At 35.1% G+C, this 27,227-nt stretch overlaps 1 protein-coding gene and 1 pseudogene across 1 annotated transcript; both read left to right on the top strand.

The window, feature by feature from the left end:
- Positions 1–1,374: 1,374 nt before the first annotated feature.
- On the top strand, positions 1,375–3,015 carry LOC112004829 (GDSL esterase/lipase 1-like; annotated as a pseudogene).
- A 15,944-nt stretch (positions 3,016–18,959) lies between these two features.
- Positions 18,960–23,786, top strand: LOC112004838 (GDSL esterase/lipase 1). Its single transcript, XM_024037066.2, has 5 exons — positions 18,960–19,433; positions 19,522–19,643; positions 20,656–20,880; positions 20,985–21,240; positions 23,389–23,786. The coding sequence occupies exons 1-5, from the start codon at positions 19,175–19,177 to the stop codon at positions 23,625–23,627; spliced, it is 1,101 nt and encodes a 366-aa protein (XP_023892834.1). The 5' UTR covers positions 18,960–19,174; the 3' UTR covers positions 23,628–23,786.
- Positions 23,787–27,227: the final 3,441 nt, after the last annotated feature.

The following is a 27,227-nucleotide window of genomic DNA, read 5'->3' as shown; positions in this document are numbered from 1 at the left end:
TATATATATAATGTCCATGGTAACCACCTGTTTCCAAAGATTCAACATAATATAATCTATCGTCCAAGAGTAGGAAATGAAAATGGGCAGCTCAAAGTAAAGAGTAGAAAATTTCAAAGATTATATATTAATTTGATAGTTTGAATATGTTTGATTATTGTGGGGTCTATATTGGCATGTGTCAATTAAATCTAGTCATTTATTTTATATTGAATTTTGTTTTGCTGTAAACAAGTTGAGAAAACAAAATGCAGGGAAAATATTTTTGCCCAAATTTTTTATTTTTTAAAAAGAAAGACCTATAGCGGCGCTTTTGAAACTTCTGCTATAGGTCTTTTTAGCCTTTATTTAAAAAAGACTTATAGCGACGCTTTTGAAACTGCCGCTATAGGCTTTTTTAAGCCTGTATTTAAAAAGGCCTATAGCAGGCTTTTAAAACTACTGCTATAGGCTATATTAAAAAAAAAAAAAAAAAAAAAAAAAAAAAAAAAAAAAAAAACCTATCTTTGCGTTTTTAAACCGCCACTATAGCTTGTATTTAAAGAAAAAAAATACCATATAGCAACGGTTTAAAAAGTACCGGGATAGGGTTTCAAAACTATTAGGACTTATATCGGTGCTTTTAAAAGCGCTAGTGTAGGTTAGGCGTACCTATTGCCACACTCATTGCGCAGCACTACAAAGCGCTAAAAATAAATAAATAAAATAAAAATAAATAAAACACCAAAATAGGCATTTTTGGTCTATATCAATGCTTTTTTAAGCTATTCCAATGCTTTAAAATTAATGGGATAGTCCTTTTTTTTGTAGTGAAAGTAGAAAATGCAAATGGGCAGGCCAGAGTAAACACTAAAGAATGTCTTAAAGAAACCTTCAACAATATTCAAGAATCAAGATAAAATTTTACATTATCTCCAAAAATAAAAAATAAAATAATAATAATAATAAAATGTACAAGTTGTTGAATATTTAATATAAAGGATAAAGATTAATAATACTAATCTTTGACTTATATCTGTTCTAGCATTAAAAAAAAAATGTTGTTCTTATCTCTAGGAACGAAGAGTGCCTATAAATATATATCAGAATTGTCATTTATTTGAGTCGAGAAATTCCTTGTATGCCTTCTTAGTACCTTCCTTGTACTTCCTGAATCAGCTAATAATTATTAAAGACTGAGTCTCTCATTATATATATGTCTTCAAACTTTTGACCTTGGAATGAGGAAGCTTTATCACCACCTTAAGTTAAACAAAGCAATGTGATGTTTTTTTTTTTGCTCACGTAAACGAAAACTTGATTCTAAAATCTAAATAACAATAAATGAAATAAGTAAACGCAAATTAAGCTCTCTACAAATTGGAATTGCAACTAATGAGAACACAACAAGTGAACGAGGTTTACAACATAATGAGTTTGAGGTTCCATTTATGTTTTTTGGTTTTGTTTGTAGTCTTTCTAATTACCCCAACCCATTGTCTTGGTCACCAATGCCTGCCAAAACAACATGTTGCCCTATTCATCTTCAGGGATTCACTAGTTGATGCTGGAAACAACAACTATATCAACTCCACCACTGAGGTCCAAGCAAATTATGGACCGTATGGGGAGACCTTCTTTAAGTACCCCACTGGAAGATTTTCTAATGGACGTATAATTCCAGATTTTATTGGTAATTAAATGTTAATATCTCTTACTTTCTTTAGGATCTAAATTCTTGCTAATTAAATTGATTGCTGAAGCTTTATTACACAGCTGAGTTTGCAAACTTGCCTTTCATTACTCCATATCTATATCCTGGTTATCATCAGTATACTGATGGGGCAAACTTTGCATCTGCGGGAGCTGGAGCTCTGATTGAAACTCACCAAGGATTGGTATGAATCTTTAACATTAAATTAGTGAAATATTAATGCTTATTTCAGTATTTCACAAACATACAATATTCCAATTTTGATTTCACTTTCTTATTAAACAATAGCAATGATTCCTGTCTAAAGAGTATTCTTGCAACATATAGAGGTCATATTTTCTTTTCTTTTATTGTCTCGGTAGGTGATAGACCTAAAAACTCAACTACAATATTTCAAGAAACTGGAAAAGTTGTTGAGGGAAAAACTAGGAGTTGCCGAAACCAAGACATTATTGGCAAGAGCAGTTTACTTAATTAACATTGGATTTTACGATTATGGAGTACTCCTTTTCACTACAAATTCCAGCGCTTCAAAGCTACCCTCAAGAAGAATACGTAGATATGGTGATTCGCAACTTGACAAGTGTGATCAAAGTAATAAAAATTTAAATTGAATATTCAAAATAAATTGTTATTCCACTTAATTCTTTTTGTTTATCCTTTTGTAAAGTTTTTTTTACTTTATAATCATATCTTGATGTGCTAGGAAATATATAAAAAAGGAGGAAGAAAATTTGTGATTCCGAACTTGGGGCCATTTGGTTGCCTGCCATTCGCAAGAGCACTAAATATGGCCTTGGGAAATATAGGTGCACGCTTGCAGGAAGTTAATCCAATAGTAAAACTACACAATGAAGCACTTTCCAAAGTCCTACAAGAGCTAGAGGGTGAACTCAATGGATTCAAATATTCCATAGTCAATTCCTACACTTATCTAAGTGAAATTATACATAAGCCTTCAAAATATGGTATGTCATGGCAATTTTAATGGTGTATACTATATTCTATTATTGTAATTATTTGGTATTTTATTTTTATCACAAACTAATAGCATTTTTTTTTTTTGTTTGTTATATTGCATAGGTTTCAAGGAAAGCAGGATTGCATGTTGTGGAATTGGTCCATATAGAGGAATGTTTAGTTGCGGAGGAAAGAGATCTATCAAAGAATATAAATTATGTGAAAACGTTAGTGACTATGTGTTCTTTGACTCTATACATCCATCAGAAAAGGCCTCCCAACAATTTGTTGAGCTAATGTGGAATGGAACCCCCAATATCACAGGACCTTACAATCTTAAAGAATTTTTTGAAAATAAGTGAATGTAGATTTGAATAAAAATGTGAATGTGAATCATGGTCTGTTATTATTAAAATCTAAATAAAAATGTTATTTTCATACCAAAATTAATAAATATATTCAGTATTTAAAGTTGTTTGATCATTGTCTCATCACTAACTAGTCATTTGATCCCAAATACTCGTTTTTGGATCCCTAGAATTCATTATGATTTTGAGCATTCTTATATTTGGTTGCAAATAACTCAAAGGAGTCCATATACCTTTAGGCATCTAAATTCCGACTACACCTTACTTTTGAGGGAATGTGGATTTCCTTCTCCAAAGGTAGGTATCCATATTCTAACACTTGGGAAAGTTTTGTTTTCTTTAAGTGACAGTAATACCCCCAATTTAGTGTTTAAAGCTACGTATTCAACTTGAATATAACTAAATCACATCAATTTAAAGTAGATATCTAAAGAACACAAAAATTCATAAATCTAAAGTTAAGATGCAAGGAAAAAAATCCACCAAAAATATTATAAAAAAAAAATTTGAGAGAAAGAGAGAGAAATAACCTTTGTGTGTGTGTGCGTGTGTGAAAACTATGCATAGAATAAGAGAGAATTGGAAAATTAAAGTAAAAGGATGGGAATAAGAAGAACCAAAAATAAAGGAAAATAAGATAATAGAGGAAAAGTGATATTAACATAGTTAGTAGTGGGAGATGAAAATGTAAAAGGGATGGGGAAGGGTTGGAGAAAGTGTAACAATAAATTAATAAGAAGGAAAAAAAAAGTTAAATAAATTTAGTTATTCCATTACAACACATTTTATTCTCACAATGTTAGAATTAAAGCAGGGCCATCATCTTGTATTGGCTTACAGTCCACTCCTGTGCTGCACATGTAGTCTATGTTTGCTTGGAGCACCTCATCGCTCACATCTAATTTGGCACACACCCTGTAGATGTAGCATTCCCATCCGCAATACCAGGTGGAGGAGGGGGACTCAATGCCTATACACAATGACCAATTGATGATCATGATTAAATTACTATATTTAGTTCTGTAAGGTTGAAATTTATCAACCATCTTGTTGGCTTTATTCCGTGCCAATTTGCTTGTAATTTAGCATTTAGTAACCCTGTATTTATGTGGGATTCATATAAGGGTAGTGTGTGAAGAGAGTGTGAAGAAAAACTCAAGTTTGTGCAAAGAAGCAGAGTTTCACGGTTAGGACTCGCGACTGGCAAACCGCAAATTGCAGGCACGTGAGAAGCACACAGGAGAACTGAAGGGTCGCGCCAGCTGTCGTACTATAAGACAAAAGTCCCAGACTGGCCAGGCCGTTATCTCGCGACTTGAACTCGCGACTTGGACAAGCCGCGAGGCCAAGCCGCCAACAAGCCCTATTTGGCAAAAACTATCTCTTCGTATTCCAAATACACACTACTATATATAGACCCTTATACCCACTAAATTGAGAGAGCTTCCAAAGAGAATTTTGTGAGAGAAACCTTAGAGCAAAACAAGATTGCCTCATCCCCAATCTTCATCTAAGAGACTCTACAAATTCCTCTACTCTCTTCCTCTCCATTATTACATCCTTGAAAGGTCATTGACCAAATCTTTTTCTCACCACACTCACGTCTGTGAGAAGGTTTATTTGGTGCTAAGGGAAGCAGTTTGGAAGGAACCAATATCCATTGGTTAATGCTATGGTTTAGTAGCAGAATCCGGGAAGCTAGAAAAGAAAAAGGTTCGGCGCAACCTCGTTGGAGCAGGAAGCTTAGAGGGCTTAGGTACCTAGATAGATTAGGTTTGGAGGGTCTATTACTGTTCATGTATCCCAACTACATTTTCTAGTGGATTATTGACCGCTTGAAGGCCGACGGAGAGGTTTTACGCCGAGGGCTTCGGTTTCCTCTTCGATAACACATCGCATAATGTCCTTGCATTTACATCTCTCTTCCTTTATCTTTGCCTTTTATTTTCTGATGTGGATGTGATTCTAATTGGCTTAGATTGTTTATCAATTCTGTGTTTGGCTTATATTCATGTTCCGCACATTAATTGTTTGATTATAAGCTTGAATTGATATTTTGTATTTTGGGGTTTAAACGTTCAAGGGTGTTTTATACACATATTGAACATTCAAGTTCAAAGATGAAGATGTAATAGCATTAAATTATAATAGCATTAAATTATGATAGCATCATGTATATTGTATACTATACAGAAAATTCTTTGATACTCCTGGAGCACAAAGAAATTTTGCTCTCTCCTTTCACATTCATAAGACCCCACCATGAATTTAATGAGTGGACCCCACCATGAATGTGAGAGGAGTTAGAGAGTATCATTTTCCATGCTCCAAGAGTACCTAAGCATTATTTGTACTATACGATTTGATCATTCTAAGGGGTGTCGAAAACATTTTCTGTGACCGAAATACCCCTTCAAAATAATCACATTTTAGCATAGTAAAGATATAAAAAAATGCAACAATTTACTACTAGTTTGGTCAATAGCTAGAATGTAAAGCTGAGTACATCATGTTTTCCACAGAAGATGACTCTGCATTTATGTAAAAGCCAACAGGAAGCTAAGAATAATAATTAAAAAAAAATGCATCTTTAATTTATTTCAACTCATAAGCTCAATTTTTAATTTTTTAATTTTTATATATAGCTTTTGGAAAAAAAAAAAAAAACACTTTAACATACTTTTAATAAAAAAAATTTCAGCAAAAAATTAGATAAGTTGTTTCCATGCTACACAAAGTGAGTTTGGCCATATGGCACAATGTGATTAGCTTAAAGTTAGCTTTATCAAAAAAAAAAAAAAAACGTACTATACCATCATTATAACGACAGAGCCCCCACAGTTCCCGACTGTCGTGTGCACATACTTCAACCCAGGCTTAGGTCCCTGAGTTTTCACAAGCTTCTGGGGTAAAAGCTTGTGCACATGTTAGGGGTTGTCTATAAAGCGTGTGCACAAGCTTTTACCCAGAAGCTTGTGAAAACTCGAGGACTTAAGCCTGGGTTGAAGTATGTGCACACGGCAGTTAGGAACTGTGGGGACTCTATGGTATCAAAGCCGAGGTCGGCTCTCCTCTTGAAGGTGTGGTAAGGTGAGGGGATCTAAGCCCAAAAGTCTTGATCCCACATCGCAAAGTGAGTGACCAAAGCAAAGGTTCATAAGTGATGGGCAACCCCTAATGTGTACACAAGCTTTTACCCCAGAAGCTTGTGAAAACTCGAGGACCTAAGCCTGGGTTGAAGTATGTGCACACGGCAATTGGGAACTATGGGGACTCTATTGTTATAAATGGTATCAAAGCTAAGGTCGGCTCTCCTCTTAAAGGTGTGGTAGGGTGAGGGAATCTAAGCCCAAAAGTCTTGATCCCACATCGCAAAGTGAGTGACCAAAGCAAAGGTTCATAAGTGATGGGCAACCCCTAACGTGTGCACAAGCTTTTACCCCAGAAGCTTGTGAAAACTCGAGGACCTAAGCCTAGGTTAAAGTATGTACACACAGTAATCGAGAACTGTGGGGGCTCTGTCGTTACAGTTTTTATAGACAAAACAGCTAGTATTCTATAAACATGCCCATACTGTTCAAAATATCAAAGTTGCCCTCCTTTGATGTTTTACAAAACTAGAAGTGGTAATTCATGTTAATGGGTCAAATTTGTGTCATGTCAAGCTATGAGTATTCGGCAGTATAGGTTAACTCGAACTCAACATGTTTAGTAAACGTATCAGGAATCCTCAACCCAAATACGACCTATTTATTAAACAGGTCGACCCAACCTGACACATTTAATTCATTTAATTAACAGGTCATGTAAAGATCAATACAAACGACCTGTTTAATAATCTATTTGATTAATAGATCATACCTAACTAATATAATTTTTATCAATTCTCATATTTCTAAAATTAAAATACAATTACAACTATAAATATAGAAATAAACATATAAAAAAAATCATAAATTAAGCAATAATATTAAAATAACTAATAACTTTATAAGCTAAATGAATCAGATAGGTTTGTATGTTGAACACAAACACGACCCTCTTATTAAATGGGTTAGTCGTGTCAAGCTAAATATGACTCGAACCCGTTTAGCTTTAACCTATGATTTGTTTATACTTTATAAACAGATTAATCGTATCAGATTCGCAGATCATGTCAAATTTTGCCACCCTTATACGAAACTGACTCATCAGCTTACCGAAAATAGTAAAAGGCAAGCTTTTAAAGAAATTTAAAGTGCAATAACAATGGAATTAAAAAAAAAAAAAAAAGATTTTACTATCCTATGCACTTATGGCATATATTAGGAAACCATTTAAGGAAACTTTTCATAAAAAATAAAATAAAATAAATAAAAAAGTATTAACTTTGTGACAATTTTTTTAAATCTCCATAAAACAATTTCAAAAAATGAATGGTTAATACATGCCCTTCTTAAAAATATACTAATGAATCGTAAAATTTTTGAAGAATATTAATTATTTAATAATTAAAAAAAATTACCAGCTTATTTTGTAAAATGCCCGCGTTGTAAACCGGAGTCAAATCCAGGTTGAACAGCCCGAAATTCTGCTCCGAGGTGTTTGGTTTTAAGGTTCTCATTAAAGAAACCGTAAATGTAAGTCGGAAAGGTCCTGTTTGGCATCAACGGAGTTCCTTGCCCTGAATTCACGTGTTACACGAGATTCGCATTATACGACAACGCGTAGTTCTTGTTCGCATCGGGTTGGTTCGGGTCACCCTTGGAGGCCCACCCAATTTCAGCAACGACGATGTCCACATCGCCGTATCCGATCTCTTCCATCGCCGAGTAAACAGCGTCGAGCTGCACATCAAACTTGGTGTAGGTCAAGCCCGTGACTTTGTCCAGAACGCCGTCGTTTGCTTTGAACAGCGCGTAGTCCAGAGTTTTATCTGCGTATTCGAAGAACGGGTACGAGTTGATCATGAAGGGTGACTTGGTTTTCCTGTGGAAGTCAAGAATCGGCGCGAAGATAATGTGGCGGCTGAGGAGTGGTGGAGTGAGAACAAGGACAGGAAGATGAGAATTGGGAGAAGTTTAGGTTGCGAGTTTGGAAGTTATGCCATAGCTGTGTGAGAGAGAAAGAGAGGTCGTAGATATATCTGGTAGACTCTAATAATTAACTGTAATCTAATATTTTATATAAGTTTATTCTATGATAATAAATATTTATCTTTAAAAGAGTTATAATAGTTATTTTTAATAACTTTTAAAACTAATATATTTTTAAATAAATAATTTTTTTATATACCTTAACAATTATTAAAAAAAATTATAAATAAAATAACTCATGTTGAAAGGTTTATGGCAAAAGCTTTTTTGATCAGATGCAACAAAAACTTCCGTTTTATCTTGAGAATTTAGCTCCTCCAAAAATTTACAAGATAAAATAATAATATATATAATATATATATAACAAGTTGTTAATAGTAAATAAATAATAATAATATCCGTAATAGGTTCAAATAAGTAGAGATATATGGCAATGGGACAAGGGGGTTGGGTTAGGAGTGCCTTGTACCATTCCCATTCTCCTCTTCAAGACTAGGAAAAACAGGTTGAATGTATTTTGTTATTTCTAATTTGGTGATTTTGACATTAATGAAATTGCAATGAAATAAGAATTAAGTGATAAGTTTGTAGTAGTTCTTATCCAAACCTATCATTCACATCATTTTTTAATTTACTAGTAACAATTTATCACTTTGAGTCCTCGACAAATATGGAATGTCTATGGAATTATTCTTTTCGCAATGGCATACTGCTTTAAGAAAAATCTTCCTAACAAATAACAATACGGAGGAGCTGAATTCCCATGATATATATAATAATCTAAGCTTTTATTGGTAACAAATAAATACTTTTGCAAGAGAATGTGCATGCAGTACATGATGCATCTATATATAGCCCAAAAAGTTTATTCCTCGACCAAAGAAAACAAGTTATATTAATGATATGTCCCTGTGATAGATTCTCTCTCTCTTTCTATATATATATATGTGTGTGTGTGAGAGAGAGAGAGAGAGAGAGAAATGCCACTCCTAATTTGTAGATAACAGGGGAAAGAAAAGTTGGACCATGGTTGTCTCATCAAGATGAAAAAAAAAATTACCATTTAATTACAAAAGAGAATTATTCGAAGTTTTAAGACTAATTAAATACATGAAAATAAAACTAGCCTTTATTCATTGTTAACTAAATATAAATTGTGGGTACTTGACTCCACTCAAAGGATTTGTTCGCTTTGGGGAGCCAGGCCCTCACGAATTTGTGGCAAGCCGAGGAGGGTTTCATAGTCTCAGCCCCAAGACCTGGAATCCCACATCGGAAAGAGAACCCTCCCACTAACGCTTTATATGCTTCTGGAGCTTGCACTAGTGTACCACATGTGTAGTAGTGGTACACTAGTGCAAGCTCCAGAAGCATATAAAGCGCTAGTGGGAGGGTTCTCTTTCTGATGTGGGATTCCAGGTCTTGGGGCTGAGACTATGAAACCCTCCTCGGCTTGCCTGCACTATGTAAAAGAGGACAAATTCGTGAGGGCCTGGCTCCCCAAAGCGAACAAATCCTTTGAGTGGAGTCAAGTACCCACATAAATAAAGACAATATTATTTAAAAAGTATATTTCAACTTAATTATGTATCAAAATGTAACTTGACATTCTTTTAAATCTCAATAATTAAATATGACTAATTTTGCACTAAATTTTTTTACCAACTTTAGAGTTAGACAATACATACTTTAAAGTCTCTTATATAAACAAAATTATATTTTCATATCTTATCTACCACCTAATTTTAAGAACAAAAATCAGTCCTGAGAACAAAAAAATTGATGAACTGATCACTATGATGATAAGGAAAATAAATTATATATATATATATATAAACCTTAAAAAAAAAAAAATGAAAGAATCATAAATATTATATTTTACTCACCAAAACTATAAAAATAATAAATAAAAGATTATTTTCAGAACATATTTTTTCTTAGTTCTCATAGTTATTATAGCACCCAAACATACCATAATTACCCTCCAATTTCTGTAATTTTTTTATAACTGAAATTAGTCTTTAAGTTGGTAAAAAAATTAAATTATATATTTTTCAATCTCAAAGTTTAAGCATTTTCTTGTCAAGAAAATATAATTGTTAATATGGTAGCACCCCCAAGAGTCCTATAGTTGAACTAACATATTATGATATTTCCACATGAGACATCTAGCATTAGAATCCTCTAACCCTCGTACGATTGCAATAGTTGAGTTTAGGTATTTATTAATTAAAAAGTTATTCTTTTTTTTTCAACTTTAGGAGAAGCCATATGGTGGGTTGGTTGGTCATTTCCAATTTTTTAGATCTCTTTGGGCCAAGTGAGCTAAAAGTAACTATGTTAAGTTTTAAGTTTTAACATCAAATTTTAACTATAAATTACTCAAAAATAATTATAAATACTTTATGTAAAAGTACCAAATGTGACCTAAGTATTTGAAGGAAAGCATATATATTTACCATGCCTCATTTTTTGGTGAGTTTGGTTCGACTTTTTGAAATTGTGATTTTTGAAAAAGTTGTGATTTTAAAAAGTGCCAATATGAAGATATGATTTTTGAAATAGTTGAATACTTGAATGTTTGATAAAAGGTGTTTTTTGAAGGAAAAAAAAAAAAAAAAACTGAGTGTTTGGCACTTTGGCTAGCACTTATCAAAATTTTGGTTTGAAGTATAAATTACCAAAAAGGAAAAATATACATACATATATATATATATAAAGAGAATTTCATTTATTTTTATGGTTTCACCTTCTTTTTTTTGTCTTAGTTATTTTTTTTAATGTCATAATTATTTGTTATTACTATCAATGAATTTTTATCAATAGTAGTTAATTCTTTAATTTTTCATGAGCACAAATTCAAAAATGATGGAGCAAAAATGATAAAATACATACTAATTATGTTCATAGTGCATATATATTTGATCAGCTTTAGTAGTTGATAAAATCAAATCAAATTAGATTTAAAAATAAAATTAAATAATGTTACATATATAAATTTCACAATAAATTTTAGATAGCAAGCTATTAATGGTAAGTAAAAAGTGGCATAGTTCAAATGATAATCAATAACATTTTGCCACCTAGAATTTGATGTTATAAAAATATTATGGACATATCATTATTCTAAAATTAAACCCACAAATCTTATTCAGAAAAATCTACTCCACCAATAGGTCACTCCAAACAATTAAGTTTCATGTTTTATCACTCTCCTTTTTTTTTCAACTTTTTATCTCTTCACAATTCCCAACAGGTTCTCTCTCTTGTTTTACTTCCTTCTTGTTCACTTACCGAAGCCCCTAGCCATGGCCGAATGTTTCCAAGAACAACCTGCCACTGCCCTGATTACTTTTAGGGTTATGTTAACGAGTGCAGGTACTCGTTAATAATTTATTTTAGAAAAGTTTTGATACCACTTTTATGGGAAATGAAAAAAAAACTGTCAAAATATTAATTACTTTCTTTCTATTTTCCATAAAAATTTTCTTTAAATAGATTATTAACCAGTGCCTTAAGAGCACTCGTTAGCATTTCTCTTAATTTTATCTCTTTACTGTTTCAAAACCCACACACGTGTGAAGAAATGAGCAGCACCAACTACTAATAGAAAATCCCCCCCCCCCCCAAACAAAAAAATAAATAAATAAAAGGGAAACGGGTCCATTGATCACAGTTTGGGCTAGGGAACGTGGTTTTTGGGCCCAAAGAGAGCCGAACCAAATGGGCACTTTATGCTTTTACTTACAATGGCGACCACAACAATAATAAGTCCGCATTTATGGCTCCATTGGTGGGCATGTCCAACTAACTTCACGTATTCACATGATTTCTGACCACTGATCACATTGGGCGGACCACTGCAGAGCAACAATTACGTTATTTGATATATTTGAAAACACAAATAATCTTTATAATTGCATGCAGATTTTATATATATATATATAAAATAAAATAAAAGCTACAATCACAATAAATCATGACAAAAAATGAAAAAAAAAAAAGGCTGTAAATAATTGTAAAAAACAGTTTATTTAATTAAAATTAAAATTTTTTATTAAAAATACTATAAATAAAAGTAAAAATTAATTAAATAGTATGATGAAATTTTCAAATAATATTAAAAAGTATAATAAAATTTATAAATAGTAACTATAATAATTTTTTTTTTTTTTTTTGAGAATGAAGACTGCTATTTTATTGAAAAATCAACTGGGATTTAGCAAAAAGTACATTATAGAGGTGTGGTGGCATGTCCTCCACCCACACCGACAAACTTCTAACGTGTCTAACATATTTAGTTAGGCTATGTGCTACTCTATTACCACTTCTACGAATATAGGAAAATGCAATACATTTGCTTGTAACTAGAGTAGATTTTGCAGATTCGAGAAGATGACCATAAGTTGTCGGTGAGGCTTCTGAGCTACGGAGGGTGTTTATTACTACTTCTAAATCTCCTTCAAGCATAAACTCATTAATATCAAGTTCTTGTGTGAAGGTAATCGCTCTTGCAGCAACCATGGCTTCCACAATGACTGGTGAAAATGGCAGTGGAGCTTGTTCTTACAGTGAGGCAATGGCGTTCCCATGAGAGTCATGGACAACCACACCCTAACCAGCCTTGCCCAACTCTGGAAAAATGGCACCATCGAAGTTCAATTTAACACAGTTAGCTGGAGGAGGACCGCCACTGAACACGTTGCTGAGTTCTCATGTCCGCTGCATGGTTAATGAGGGATTGTTGGCTCTTTTGGAACGTTTCAAGGACCTACATTGCTTGTTGAAGAACCTGGGCTTTGGGGAGGATGTTGGAGTTTACTCGGAGTTTATTTCACCTATGCCATACCATCCACATCACCAAAGCCATGAGTTCCGTGTTCATCCTTCTCTCATGCGTCACCTTGATCAACTCCGTGATGTTTGAGATGCCAAGTTGGTTACGGTCTTCAAAGCCTAGAGTGTTATCCCAAATTTCGTCCAAAGTGGAACAATTCCAAAGTGCATGGGCAGCTGTTTCGGACTCCACCCCACATTGTTCACATCTTCATTTAGGATCTTCCTTTTCAATAGATTGTGCTTTGCTGGAATGGCTTCTTTGCAAACCCGCCACATGAAATTCCGCACTTTATTTGGAACATTGAGCCTCCAAATCAGCTTCCACACCTCATTTTGCTGCTGCGGATTACCTACAGGAACCAACATAGAGTTTAGTTTGGTTAGGAACTTGGAACCCGAGTTTACTGTATAGTTACTTAAGATGGTGAAGGGCCAAATGATTTTGTCCTCCACTAAGGTACACCTCAGTGGGATGCTAAGAACCAGTGCAACTTCTTCAGGTGATAATAAACCATGCACTAAATTTGCATCCCAAGTTCTTGTACTCGAATTAATGAGATCAAAAACTCTACCATCTTCAAAACCTGGAACAATGTCTGAAAGGACCCGTGGGTGCTCCTGTGATGGTAGCCAAGCGTCATTCCAAATACTAATATTTTCTCCACTCCCAACCCTCCATCTTGCGCCCTTCAGTAGAACATCTCTACCTTTTAAGATGCTATGCCAAGCATGTGAGCCAAAACTAGAGTCTTGAGCTTCCCATATACAGCAGTTTGGAAAGAACTTCATTTTAAAGACTCTAAAGAATAAGGCATCCTTACTTCAAGCCTGTTTGGCCAAAAAAGCATCATTGAAATTGGCTAGATCCTTGAAACCCATTCTGCCTTCTTTTTTTGGAAGACAAAGTGTGTCCCATCTCACCCAGTGAATTTTTCTCTGTTCTCCTTTCTGCCCCCACCAAAACTTCTTATTAAGCTCTCAATCTCAGAACAAAGTCCAACTAGGAGTTTGAAGTAGCTCATGGTGTAGGTTGGAATAGCCTGAACAACTATCTTAATTAGAATCTCCCTTCCAGCTTGTGAAAGAAGTTTTTCCTTTCACGCCTACAATTTTTTCCATACCCTTTCCTTTATATAATTGAAACTTTCTTTTTTGTTTCTACCCACCAGCGAAGGTAGCCCCAAGTATTTTTCATACTGAATGATTTCAGGAACTCCCAATGCCAATTTAATTTGATCTTTAGACTCAACCTTCATAGATTTACTAAAAAAGATTGTCGTCTTGCTACGGTTAATCTGTTGACCTAAGCATTTCCCATATACATCTAGAATGTCTAAGACTCTTTGGCACTCCTCGTTGGTGGCCCCGCAAAACAGTAAGCTATCATCTGCAAACAAAAGGTGGGTTAGATGTGGACTATTTCTACAAAGAGAGTAACCCTTTATATGTCCTTGGTGAGCTGCTTGATTAAAAAGCCCATTGAGACCTTCAGTATAAAGTAAGAATAGAAAGGGAGATAGGGGGTCACCTTGTTTGATGCCTCTTGTTGGTGTGATCATGCCTTTACGTTCCCCATTCACCAATATTGAATAGGTCATCGTCTTGACACATAACATCATGAGTTTGATCCAGTGATCTGTGAACCCCATTTTTACCATAACTAATTCTAAGTACACCCACTCTACTCTGTCATATGCTTTGCTCATGTCCAGCTTAATGGCCATGTATCATTCCTTTCCTGTGTGTCTCTGCATACTGTGTAAAGACTCAAAAGCTACAAGAATATTGTTAGAAATAAGGCAACTCTTAGTAAAAGCACTTTGATTCTCAGTAATAATATTAGGCAAAATTTTCTTAAGTCTATTTGCTAGAACTTTTGAGATAATTTTATACAAGACATTGCACAAACTGATGGGTCTAAATTCAGATGCAAATTCAGGATTCTTCTTTTTTGGAATGAGTGTGATAAATGTGTGATTGAGGTGTTCAAGTAGAATGGCAGAATTAAGGTAATGCAACACAGTGTTAGATATATCATCACCAATTAAATTCTAGTAGTGTTGATAAAAGAGAGGAGGCATACCATCCGACCTAAGGGCCTTAAGTGGGGCCATTTGGTTTATGGCTTGCTTTACCTCCATATGAGTGAACTCAGAAGAGAGCTTGGAGTTCATTTCCTCAGTGATCACAATCTGAATTGAGTCTGTAGCTAAGTCACAAAATTGTTGGTTTTTTGAACTGAGGAGATTCTGGTAGTACTGCACTAGACATTCTGCTATCCCCTCATTTTCCTCAAACACACGGCCATTGGAGTCCTTAAGCTTCCGAATTAGATTTTTCCTCTTCCTTTGTGAAGCTTGGCTGTGAAAGAACTTTGAGTTTCTATCTCCAAATTTTGCCCACAAGACTTTGGACCTCTGAAACTAAAGTCTATTTTCCTTGTCAACCAAATCAGCAATTTCCTTCTTCAATTCTCTGACCTGTTGATTATTTCCGGATCTCATGGCTACTTTTTCAACCTCTTTTAACTCCTTTCTCTTTCAACTTAACACCATTCTGACATTGCCAAAGCAATTCCGGTTCCATACTCTTAATTCTTTGCCACATTTGTCTATTTTACGAATGACATGATCCTGAACATCTCCATCTTCCCTTGATAGCCACACCGCTTTTACAATCTCCAAGCATCCACAATCTGAGAGCCACATTTCTTCGAACCTAAATGGTTTAGAGAAGGTAGGAATATCTAAACCATCCAAGGTGATCCATAGTGGCAAGTGATCTAAGGAGTCTGAATGCAAGTGATGTACTTTTGAACCTGAGAATTTCATGAACTAATCATGATTGGCCAGACCTCGGTCCAATCTTTCCCACAGTGAGTGACCATCTGCAAAATGCTTTCTCCAAGCGAATTGATCTCCCACATACCCGAGGTCAATGAATCCACACTCATCTATGACATCCCTGAAAAGCTGCATCTGAACTTGGCTTCTACTATTACCCCTAGGCCTGTCCAACCAAACTGAAGACTCGACCCACCCAGCCAAACCGACCACACCCGAACCGTCCACTGTCTGGCCCGACTACTTGGCGGTCGGCGGCGGGTTCCTGCCATCCCAAACCGATTCCAGCGGGTCGAGTAGCGAGTCTTCCCGTCCAAAACCCGATCCACCCGACCCGACCGTGATATATAACCTTCTTCAGTGTTTAGTTGTTCTTAGTTCTCTCAATAGTCTTGTTCTTTCTCAGTCTTAAGGCTCTCTCTCACTCTCTTAATCTCTCAACATCTCCGACATGTGCCAATTTACACTGATATCTCAACATCGCTGAGATTTCAACCTCCATCATCGCCAATCTGCTTTGATCTCTCAACCTCCATCGTCGATCTGCTTTAATCTCTCAACCTCCATCATCACCGATCTGCGATTCTTTTCCATTCACCATCGTCGATCTGCAATCTCTGCCATTCACCATCGTCGATCTGCAATCTCTGCGATTCACCATCTCCGATATCCGATCTTCGAGTCAAGGTTGTAGTTTTGAGTAATTTTCTCTTTATTTCTTTGATTTACTCTCATGCAAGTTCAGTTTCTATTTGTGTTCTTTGGATTTGTGGGTTACAGGTGTTTGTGGATTTGTGGGTTTGTTTAGATCTGTTCCTCAGAGATGGGTCCTTGTATTGGATTTGTGAAATTTGTGGTCTTTGATCTGTCTTTCGGTCGAAATCAGATCCGACCGCTGTGCAACCGAGCCTGATCCGACTCAACTCGTGATTTTTCACGGTCGGTGACGAGTCCGCCGTCCTACCACCCGACCAGATCGGGTCGGTTTCGGGTTGAGCACAAACCCGACCCGAACCGACCCGTGGACAGCCCTAATTACCCCCCAATTTTTTTGAATGTTTGGTGATTTCATTAAAGTCTCCAGTACAAAGCCAAGGGAGTTTATGTTTTGTGTTGAGTAATCGGAGTTTATTCCAGGCTTCAATTCTCATATGATTTGCCGGTTCTCCATAAAAACCTGTGAATCTCCATGCTTCATCATTGCCTTTGTTGATAATTGAATCTATATGATACTTTGAGGAGTCTACATGTAAATCTGTGAAATTCTTCCAATATAGAGCTAAACCCCCACCACCTCTGTGATTTCTTTCCACGTAAAATAGATTATCAAAGTTAATATTCCTTTGCACGTCTTTTTGCCTAGCTTCGTCCGCCCATGTTTCGGCAAAAAACACGACGGAAGGATCTTTAGCCCGAATCAAAACTTCAAGCTCCTTCCCTATACGTAGGTTCCCAAGCCTGTGACAGTTCCATACTAAGAGACTCATTGTGCTTGGCGAGGCTGCTGAGCAGCCTCCACCATTTTATTTTGTTGACAATCTTCCATTGAAACCTGTATCTTTTTGATAGGTAACTCGGGAAGAACTTCCAAATCCTCATCTCCGTGTCTTTCTGTGGCCGTGGGTCTTTTCCATGTTCGCAAAGTTCTGTTGGCTGCCACATGAGGTGCTTGTTCCAGATTTGTTTGGGTGTGAGCTGGCATGGAGGGAGTTACCATGGCATCATTATTTTCTAAGACCTGTGAAGTATCAATTAAATTGGAGGCCACGTGTTTTTCATAGCTATCAACAGTCCCAAGAGCAACATCTATTTTCTATATCTGCACATCAAAGTCAATTGAATTAGTATGGTAAGTGGAAAATACTGATTTGGACGTTATTACCTCAATTATTGGGATGCAATTTTTCTGGGATTTTTGCGAGAATTGCGCCCCTGTTTTTATTGTTTCCATATCAGGCTCCTGAAACCGATTAGCTCTGTTCTTCTCACGGGGATCGGATCTTATCGTGCTCGTTCCAGTTGGGTGAACCTCCGCTTCAGTTGTCATTTTTGATGGCTTTGATGCTCCTCCCAGTCCGTCGCCTATACTAGAGACAACGGTGAAAGAAGTTTTCCCCGAGTTGAAAGGCATCGCTCTTAACCACGGTCCGTACTCTGTAGGTTCTGTGTTCCCTGTATCTTTCCTTGCTAACCAGAGGTCGCAATCCTTCCCGTCATGTGAAATCAGACCACACCAGTAACAAAAATTCGGGAGCTTTTCGTACTTGAATGAAATCCATCATTCATTGTTATCATCCAGTGCGACTCTTTGACCTTGGTAGAGAGGCTTTGAAACATCGATCTCCACATGACCACGTAGAAAATCACCCCCCACCAACTCATTCGAGTTCTCACATGGTGTTACCTGTCTGAGAGATTCTCCTAATTCAACTATCGTCTCTGGATCCAACATACTTATCGGCAAACTGTATATTTGCACCCAAAATTTCAGTTTTGTGAATCTTAGGTACCTTGGCAGTGTGGAGCCATCAAACCTCTGAAGAAGGACTGCGTGTTTATCGAAAGTCCAAGGTTCATTAACAGGAACCCGTTCTGCATCTGCTTCGAGTTCAAAGACAAATAATAGAACGTGATCTCCAGCTTCGTAAACTTTGAAGTCCTTTTTGGCTCTCCATAGGGGTTTGAACGTGCGGCCTATGGCTTCCACGTTGAGAGCTCTTTTTGTGAGAAACTTGGCAGCCAATATATAATCCTTTCTTTGTATATTTTTGGATCTTGATAGACTAAGCTTAACATCTTCTTCATCTGTCAGTGATAGTTTTTTCCAGTCGTAAAGGATTTCTTCCATGGAGGCTTAGTAATAATGAAAGAGTGAGAATATAGAGAGTAGACCACACATATAGGAGAACAGAGGTCAAGGAACCCTACTGCTATGAAGGATTCAGGAGAGGGGAGGATTTATCATTTCGGAAAAGATAAGGGAGATTCTACGCTCTAGTGTCTCAGGGAGAAACTAGGGCAAGAAAATTTTTCTAGTAACTATAATAAGTCGAAATAGTAAATAAACTAAAATTTTAATATTGCCCAAAAGGACACATAGCCTGTAATGTTAGTCAATGCCTTGTATTATACAATAAAGACAATAATAAATATAATATAAAACATAACATCATATACACCCTTGCCGAGAAAAGAAAAGAACACAGAAAAAAGAATCTTTTTCTTTTTATTTTTTGAGAAACCAGACCAAAGGCCTGGGAAAAAAGAAATCTTTTTCAAGTCGATGTCGCAAAACTAGAATTTTGGATATATAAAAAGTGGGAGTGATTTAGAGGAATCCAGCTATACAGGAGGACCAATAGTGAGGTTTTGCATAAAGCTGATACAGATTAGCTCATGGTGAGTCTAAGCTACCTGTTCTGTGTGTTTGTGAGCCTTCTTGATGATGACCCAGTCAGCTGCCATGTTCAGTCCAAGCCAGAGGGAGAACAGAAGACCTTGTTTGTATTTGGGGACTCACTCTTTGATCCAGGCAACAACAAGTACCTCAATTCTAGTGTGGAAGGTGGATCAATTTCATGGCCATATGGGGAAACTTTCTTCAACCATTCCACTGGGAGACTCTCTGATGGCCGTATAGTCCCTGACTTTGTTGGTAAGTAACACTTCATATTACCTCACTATAACATGTAGATTGGTTTGTGTACTTAAATTGTGACACTTTTTTCTTTCAATGGCTGCAGCCCAGTTTGCCAAATTGCCTATACTTCCGCCATACTTACAACCAATTGCACATCATTTCACTGATGGGGCTAACTTTGCTTCAGCTGGAGGAGGTGTTCTTGTTCAAACTCACCCTGGAACGGTATGTAGATCATTTTCTATTTAAGACTTAGTTATGGGTGGATTCAGCTTCCCACCTTTTTTGTTCAAGAAAAAACAGTAGAACTCAGCTCAAAGCATGTATGATGATGCTGCTAAATATAAGTGGGGAAATGACATTAAATGGGATTGTGACCTTTTTCCTGTTTTGAAAAATGCTGAAGTTTGTTTGGGAGATTCCATGGGAGGAATTAATATATAATAGCAGATAATCCAAAAGCTTAACTTATGAATTTGGGTCCAATTTATGCATAACCAACAAATTCACTACTAATTTTAGTATAAAAGGCTTACAATTATGACAATGAATACAATTATGTAGGATGCACGGTTATGGACACAGGTATGAGTATGATACAATGACATGAGAAATTTTTTAAAAATTATAGCATGATACGGCAATTAGGACACTGTTACAACACAGGTACGGCACCTCAAATGAAGTGTCCATGCATCCTAACAATTAGTGCCTCATCAACAACATAATATAATGTAGGAAAAGAACACAAAACCTCCTATGTGGTTTATCAATAAAACGCTTCTTTTATCTGTAAACCCGTTAAACATCCATTCAAATGAACAATGAGTTCCTCATTTGATGGCATGTCTAAATTTAGAGATGCATTTTTACATAAAACAATAGCGTTGGAGGTTAAGTATTACACACAAAACCTCAAGGAGGCTCCTTGTTATTAGGAAAACAACAGGGGATTTTGTCTATTTTTCTCAATTTTTAAATTACATTTTTGTTGTAGTGATAAGTTGACACATTAGTCTGTAAAATGTATGCTTTGTTCTTACATCAAAAAATTGAAGGAAAGCCTATTGTCTTTGAGGGTTTGGCCGACTAGCTGGATGGAAACTTTTTGCTACATCTGAAAATCATGGAAATAAAAGCACTCTTTGAAGTGGGTAGTTTTACTTAAAAATCACTGATAAACATAGTAATGCAAGGAAATGTTACTCTTAAAAGCATGATTGTCCTTTCTCTCCAGATAAATCTCCCAGCGCAGCTAAGCTATTTTAAGGCTGTAGTGAAGTCACTAAAGCAGAAACTAGGCGATGTAGAAGCCAAGAAGGTGCTGATGAGAGCTGTGTACTTGTTTAGCATTGGAGGAAACGATTACTTCAGCTTTTACTCGGAGAACCCCAATGCTTCTCAGTCCTACCGAAGACAATATGTGGGGATGGTCATAGGCAACTTGACTGGCGTGCTCAAAGTAAGAAAATCACTGTGAATAAATTATTTTTTGGAAGTATTTTACTTCAAAGACAGTATTCAATAAGTTGGTCTGTTTTTTATTTTTAAAATTTTTTTTTTCAGGAAATATATGATTTAGGAGGAAGGAAAATTGCATTTCAGAATGCAGGGCCTTTGGGTTGCCTACCAGCCATGAAAGCAAGGAGTCCCCAACTTGGTAGTGGGTGTGCTGAAGAACCCTCAGCTTTGGCAAGACTACACAACAGAGCTCTAGCCAATGTGCTTAAAAAATTAGAGAGCAAGTTACCAGGATTCAAATATTCAATCTTTGATTACTACAACGCGCTTGGAGACAGAGTGAACAACCCTACAAAATATGGTAGGCTGTGACCACAACCTGCATATCATGCTTCTGCCTTGTTAGATTTACCTTTAGAGTAACCACGCATTAGTGCTAGGGACAACAAATTTTCACCATCTTTTAGTTTGAAAGAGTAGTGTGTTGAGTAAAATACGTGATCAAATACACTTTTATCTTTAATTACAACACTTTTTACAAGCACTTATTGCACCAGTGCACACACGGCACTTTTACACTCACACACACTATCCTTAAATACACTTGCACACACTTGACCTTACACCTTACTTCTAGACACCTAGCTACTAACACAATGACACAACTACTTCTTAACTTTCTTTTCTTTACTTTACAGTGCTGACACACTTCACCTCACTTGCTTCACACCACTTCACTGGTCACATGTTGGAACCAAAGTTCCTATTTATACAAGTTGGAGGTCGGTTAAGTAACCGACATTGAAGCTTCTAGCTTCATTTAATTTCTGCCACTAGAGTTCTAGTAGTTCCTAGGCCATAGCTTTTTAATTTTTTAATTTCTAACCCATGACAGCTTCTAGAGTATCTTTTTTCTTTGTCTCTATAGTTTCAGTTCTACAATCTTATAGGCTCGAGCTTATTTATTTCTTGTCCAAATCAACTTCTAGAACACTAGTCAAATTGTGGCTCTACAAAGTGATATCTAGGGATTTCCAGAGAAAGATAGAGAGACGGTGCTTGATGTTTAACATAGTGTGAACGGAAGCTGGCTCAAATCAACAGCCAGACTTTCTATGTGTATTTCATTTTTAAATTATTACAAGCAAGATATTTGCAAAGGAGATTACAATAGAAAACAGAACAAGCTTATCTACTATGCAACTTATCCATATCTATATAGCTAAGGCAATCATATTTGAAACTAAACCATCTGCTATCTATTGTTGCTTGGAGCTTTGTCTTTATCTTCACTGAGAACTTTATCTTCAATAGAATTTGTTTTACTCTGATCCATATCGTTAACAGTCCCCCGCAAGCTGATGGGGAGGGAATGAACCATCAGCTTGGTCCTCAAAGATAAAAATTGAGAAGAAGATAAGCCCTTGGTAAAAATATCTGCTGGCTGGTTATATGTAGAAATATAATGGGCTTCAATATCCTTATTAAAAAAAATTTCTCTGATGAAATGATAATCCACTTCAATGTGTTTTGTTCTAGCATGGAACACAAGATTAGAGGATAGAGACAGTGCACCAATGCTGTCCACCCATAAGCATGGCATTGTAAAAATAGGAATCCTTAGTTCCTTAAATAGCATTCTAATCAATATAGTTTAGCAATAGCAAATTCCATTGAACCATACTCAGCCTCAGCGCTTGAACGTGCAACAACTGGTTGCTTTTTAGCTGTCCAAGATATAAGACGAGGACCAACATAAATGGCATAACCAGTAGTAGATTTTCTATCATCAGGACTACCAGCCCAATCTGAGTCACAAAAACCATTCAATTTTAGTGAGCCTTAGTATAGTGCAATCCATAATCAACAGTTCCCTTTAGATAGTGTAGGACACGCTTGGCAGCTATGAGATGCACTGTAGTTGGAGCATGAAGGAATTGACATAGTTGATTGACACTATAGGCAATATAGAAAACAGAACAAGCTCATCTACTATACAACTTATCCATATCTTTATAGCCAAGGCAAACATATTTGAAACTAAACCATCTGCTATCTGTTGTTACTTGGAGATTTATCATTATCTTCACTTGGAACTTTATCTTCAATAGAATTTGTTTTATTCTGATCCATATTGCTAACACTTTTTTACAATCATTGATGTGGCAAATTGTAATTCAAACTATCACTTTCATATGAGCTCACTATTGACATCATTTTTATTAACACCAATCATAACATTCCACCATAGCAGTTCTGAAAAAATTGTGAAATCAATGTCCCTAAACTCATTCTTACAATAAATCTAAGGACACAAAAATTTTCACTACCATTCAAAATGGTGTATTGTGATTGGTACTTATGAAAATGCTACAATGTGAAAGTGATGTTGCTCCAATCATAATTTGTCACCTTAACAAGTTAAGGGGGAAATAATTGGGAAAAAAGTTGTCCCTAACACTGCTCCTAACTTTATCTTTGTTGTAACTTTTTTCCTTTGCTTTTTTAGGCTTCAAGAATGGTAAAGCTGCATGCTGTGGCAGTGGGGCATATAGGGGAATGAATTGTGGAGGAGGAAGAAATGGAACAGAACCATATGATTTATGCAGTAATCCTAGTGAGTATGTGTGGTTTGATGGTGGCCATACTACTGAAACAGCCAACCGCCAGTTAGCTGAGCTAATTTGGAGTGGAGCACCAAATGTCACAGGCCCTTACAATGTGCAACAACTATTTGGACATGCATAATATTTTATCTATTTGTGACCAGTTAAAATCATATCTAGCTTTCTTCTTATGTTTTTGGAGGTAACACCGCCACTTGTAGATGTAAACCACTCCATTTGAATAATATTCTCATTTCTATTGCAGAGCCAAAAAAGGAGGAGAAATTTGTTAGTATTTCAATTTCTTATGCTTGACCATATTTCACATAACTTTTTTTATTTTAACATGATAAATATGTTGACATTTTATAACAAATATGTTGACATTTTATAGCAAATTGTAGTAATTGAGGTGTTGAAAATCAAATAAAAAAACAATATGGTTAGAAAGGGAAATTCTGACAGGAAGAACACTATGAGGGTTTAAAGTCTACCCTCAATGAAAGAATGCACTAGTGAAATCAAAGTTATACTAGTAGAATTAACCCTAATTCCAATTTGCTACCTCCACTAGAACTCTTCCACTATGGATCTCTTCACACGAACAATCTAGTCCGTGACTTCAAGTACCTACTTGAAATTTCTCGTGTGTGTGTATATATATATATATATATCTTTGTAGATGTTGCAGCAACTATTTAATCTTTCGCCAATCTTCTAATTCCTCAATGTTGTTGGCGATAGAGATATTTGCTTGACAAAAAAACCCTGAGACCTAAGTGCACATCTAATGCAACAGTCTCTCCCTCAAAAGCTTAATTAATTCACATTTCACACTAAGAGTTCCCTTATATACTTTAGAAAAGTATGGCACATATACTAAGGCTTAAGTCGATCATGTGCCTGAATCTAGAATTTAAAAATCTTGAGACTCGATCAGTCGAATGATGTCAAGATTGCAATCAAGTTCAAGTGAATCTCAAATCATTTCCTTGTTCCCTTCTTTAAAACATCTAAATAAAGTGAATTAAACCAATATCAATCCAAATGGATGCTAGAACTAATTGAATTTCAGAAAACAAAAAGCTCAATTAGGCGTGACAGTAGACACTAGACAGCTTAAGCCAAGTCCAACACAGAAAAATAAAGAGAGACCATATAACTGACTATTTATCAATTAGTGATAAATTAATACGTGTCCCAAAAATTACAGTGTGCAACAACTATTTGGACATGCATAATTTTGCTGAATATAACTCTTATGACCAGTTAATATCATATCTATCTTTCTTGCGATGTTTTTGCCTTTTGGAGGAAACACGGTCACTTGTAGATGTAAACCGCTCCCTTTTAATAATACAGGCATTTCTATTGCAGAGAAAAAAATAAAAGGAGGGAACTTTGTTGGTATTTCATTTTCTTATGCTTGACCATATATACATAAATTTCTTTATCTTCATTTAATAACAAGTGATTTTCTAATAATCATAATTATATGCCTGAGCAATTTTCAATCTTCTTGTAAATCATGGACAAACCATCATGAATCCCCTTAGCAATTGTCATTTGTAGCAAATGTCCTCAATAAAATATTGTAAAGCTGGATGTTCCATCAAAGTTTTTCTTTTTCCATTTTTACAAAATCAACATGTACAACATCAAGTGAAATATAAAGGCTATTGGCAGAACATCTATGGAAATGTTATCATTTTTTTTTTTTTACAGAATCAATATGTACAGTAGGAAAAAGGTTATTTTATTCCTATAAATTCAATGGAAATGTCCTGCAATGAGAAAGCAGCATAAAGTTACATTGATATTTAGACTCGTCTTCTTCTTTTTTCCAAAAAGTTTAGACACAATTTTTTTCACAACGGTTGATTTAGGATGCATGGACACAAACACAGGTACAACATTGCGACACAAGTAATTTTTGAAAATTTATGACATGAAACGGTAATTATGACACCGGTATGACACTAGTATGACACAGATACGACATAAGTACGACACCCTAAATGAAGTGTTCGTGCATCCTAACTGTTGATATGACCTGTTATGATTGACAGATAATAAAAGTAGTACAAATTAATATTGGATCCATATGAAAATGATGTTCTTTTAATTATAACTTACCACCTTTAACAAGATATAAAATAATCATGAATAAAGTTTTGTCCTTAATATTGCTTCATTATCAAAAATTAGTGCTCTATTTGTTTTTTCCTTCTCTCGATGGGTAAAGAATTTGGATGGTAATATACTAATGTGACATAATAGTCATGAAGAATATCATTTTTTTTTAAAAAATTGCTAAATAATTTATGAACATTATCTTCATTTGAATTCACTAATATATAACATAACTTTTATTATATGACTATTTACAGGTTTTTTTTTTTTCACAAGTAATTAATGGCATGATTTATCATGAACATTATCTTCATTTGAATTCACTAATATATAACATAACTTTTATTATATGACTATTTATAGGTTTTTTTTTTTTTTTTTCACAATTAATTAATGACATGATTTATTGTGAATATTATTTTCACTTGAATTTGCTATTAGCATCATTTTAGAACTATGAGTAGGCAACATGAAGTTTAACCTTAGGTGGATTTATTATAATTTCCCATTTGTTTTTTATGATTGTATACAAGTTTTTTGTTTTTTGTTTTTTTTTTTTTTTTTTTTTTTGTGTGTATAATAAAAGTAAGGTTAATAATGAATTCAAGTGAAAACAAAATATTGCTATAATCCAATAAAAGAGGTATAATAAAAGTAATATTAATAGCGGATTCAAGTGAAATAATGTTAATAGCAAATTTGTTATTAATCTTATTCTGCCCATTTGAGATTACCTCCGTTATACTTCAGCAACACACCTCATCGCTTAAAAGCACAAAAAATATAGCAAAAACAGAGCAATAAATATCTAAAAGTAGTATTTGTAAAAATTACGAAGTTATGGCTCAAGAATACTCTCTCTTCATAAGAATGTTCTTGGGCTAATCAAAATCAAACAAAATTGTCATATTCACATATATCCCAAGAAAGAAGGAAAAGAGACTTGACCACCACCAGTCCAAACATGGAGAACACTCATCAAACACATATTCAGTGGATAAGACAAATAGAAATTATACATGCGGGCTTAGGACGGACCTACAGTAGGGAAGGACATCCCCCCAATTAAAAAAAAAAAAAAACTGATATATGTATGTAATTTGGAAAATTAAGATTTGCCCTTAAATATATATATTTTTGGATCTCCTTTGTAATGTTTAGATATTGACCCACAAGAAAAAAACTAAATTTGGACTGAAAGTATAACATCAATAACGACAAACTCTCATCTAAAAAAAAAAAAACCAACAAATGTGTTGAAATGTTTCGAATCTTAGTTTCGTGTCTGTGCGAGCTACTGCAATATTTGAATGTTTTAGTTTACTGCTATTTTATTGGCTTGGCTAAAGAAATTAATACTAAACATATTTGAGTCAAGAAAAGTATGTGCATAAAATTAATAGTTTTTCCAATAATTTTAATGCATAATTTTTTTTATATAAATATAAAAATATGCAAGGGTAATTTTAATGCATATTTTTATTATTATATATATAATATAAAAATATGCACAGAATCATGTCTTTTGGGGGGGGGGGGGGGTGGTGTGTTCATTTGCATGGTGTTCATAGTGTGGGTGTGAATCAAAATCTCCAGGGATATATTCTTA

This window comes from Quercus suber, unplaced genomic scaffold (genome assembly GCF_002906115.3).
Source record: "Quercus suber isolate HL8 unplaced genomic scaffold, Cork oak 2.0 scaffold_248, whole genome shotgun sequence".
Lineage (NCBI taxonomy): Eukaryota > Viridiplantae > Streptophyta > Magnoliopsida > Fagales > Fagaceae > Quercus > Quercus suber.
This window is presented reverse-complemented; position numbering and strand designations above follow the sequence as displayed.

Coding starts and splice junctions, on each gene's coding strand:
- LOC112004838 (XM_024037066.2), top strand. CDS start 19,175: ATGGTGAGTCTAAGCTACCTGTTCTGTGTGTTTGTGAGCCTTCTTGAT. Junction 19,434..19,521: donor TATAGTCCCTGACTTTGTTG/GTAAGTAACACT, acceptor CAATGGCTGCAG/CCCAGTTTGCCAAATTGCCT. Junction 21,241..23,388: donor GAACAACCCTACAAAATATG/GTAGGCTGTGAC, acceptor TTGCTTTTTTAG/GCTTCAAGAATGGTAAAGCT.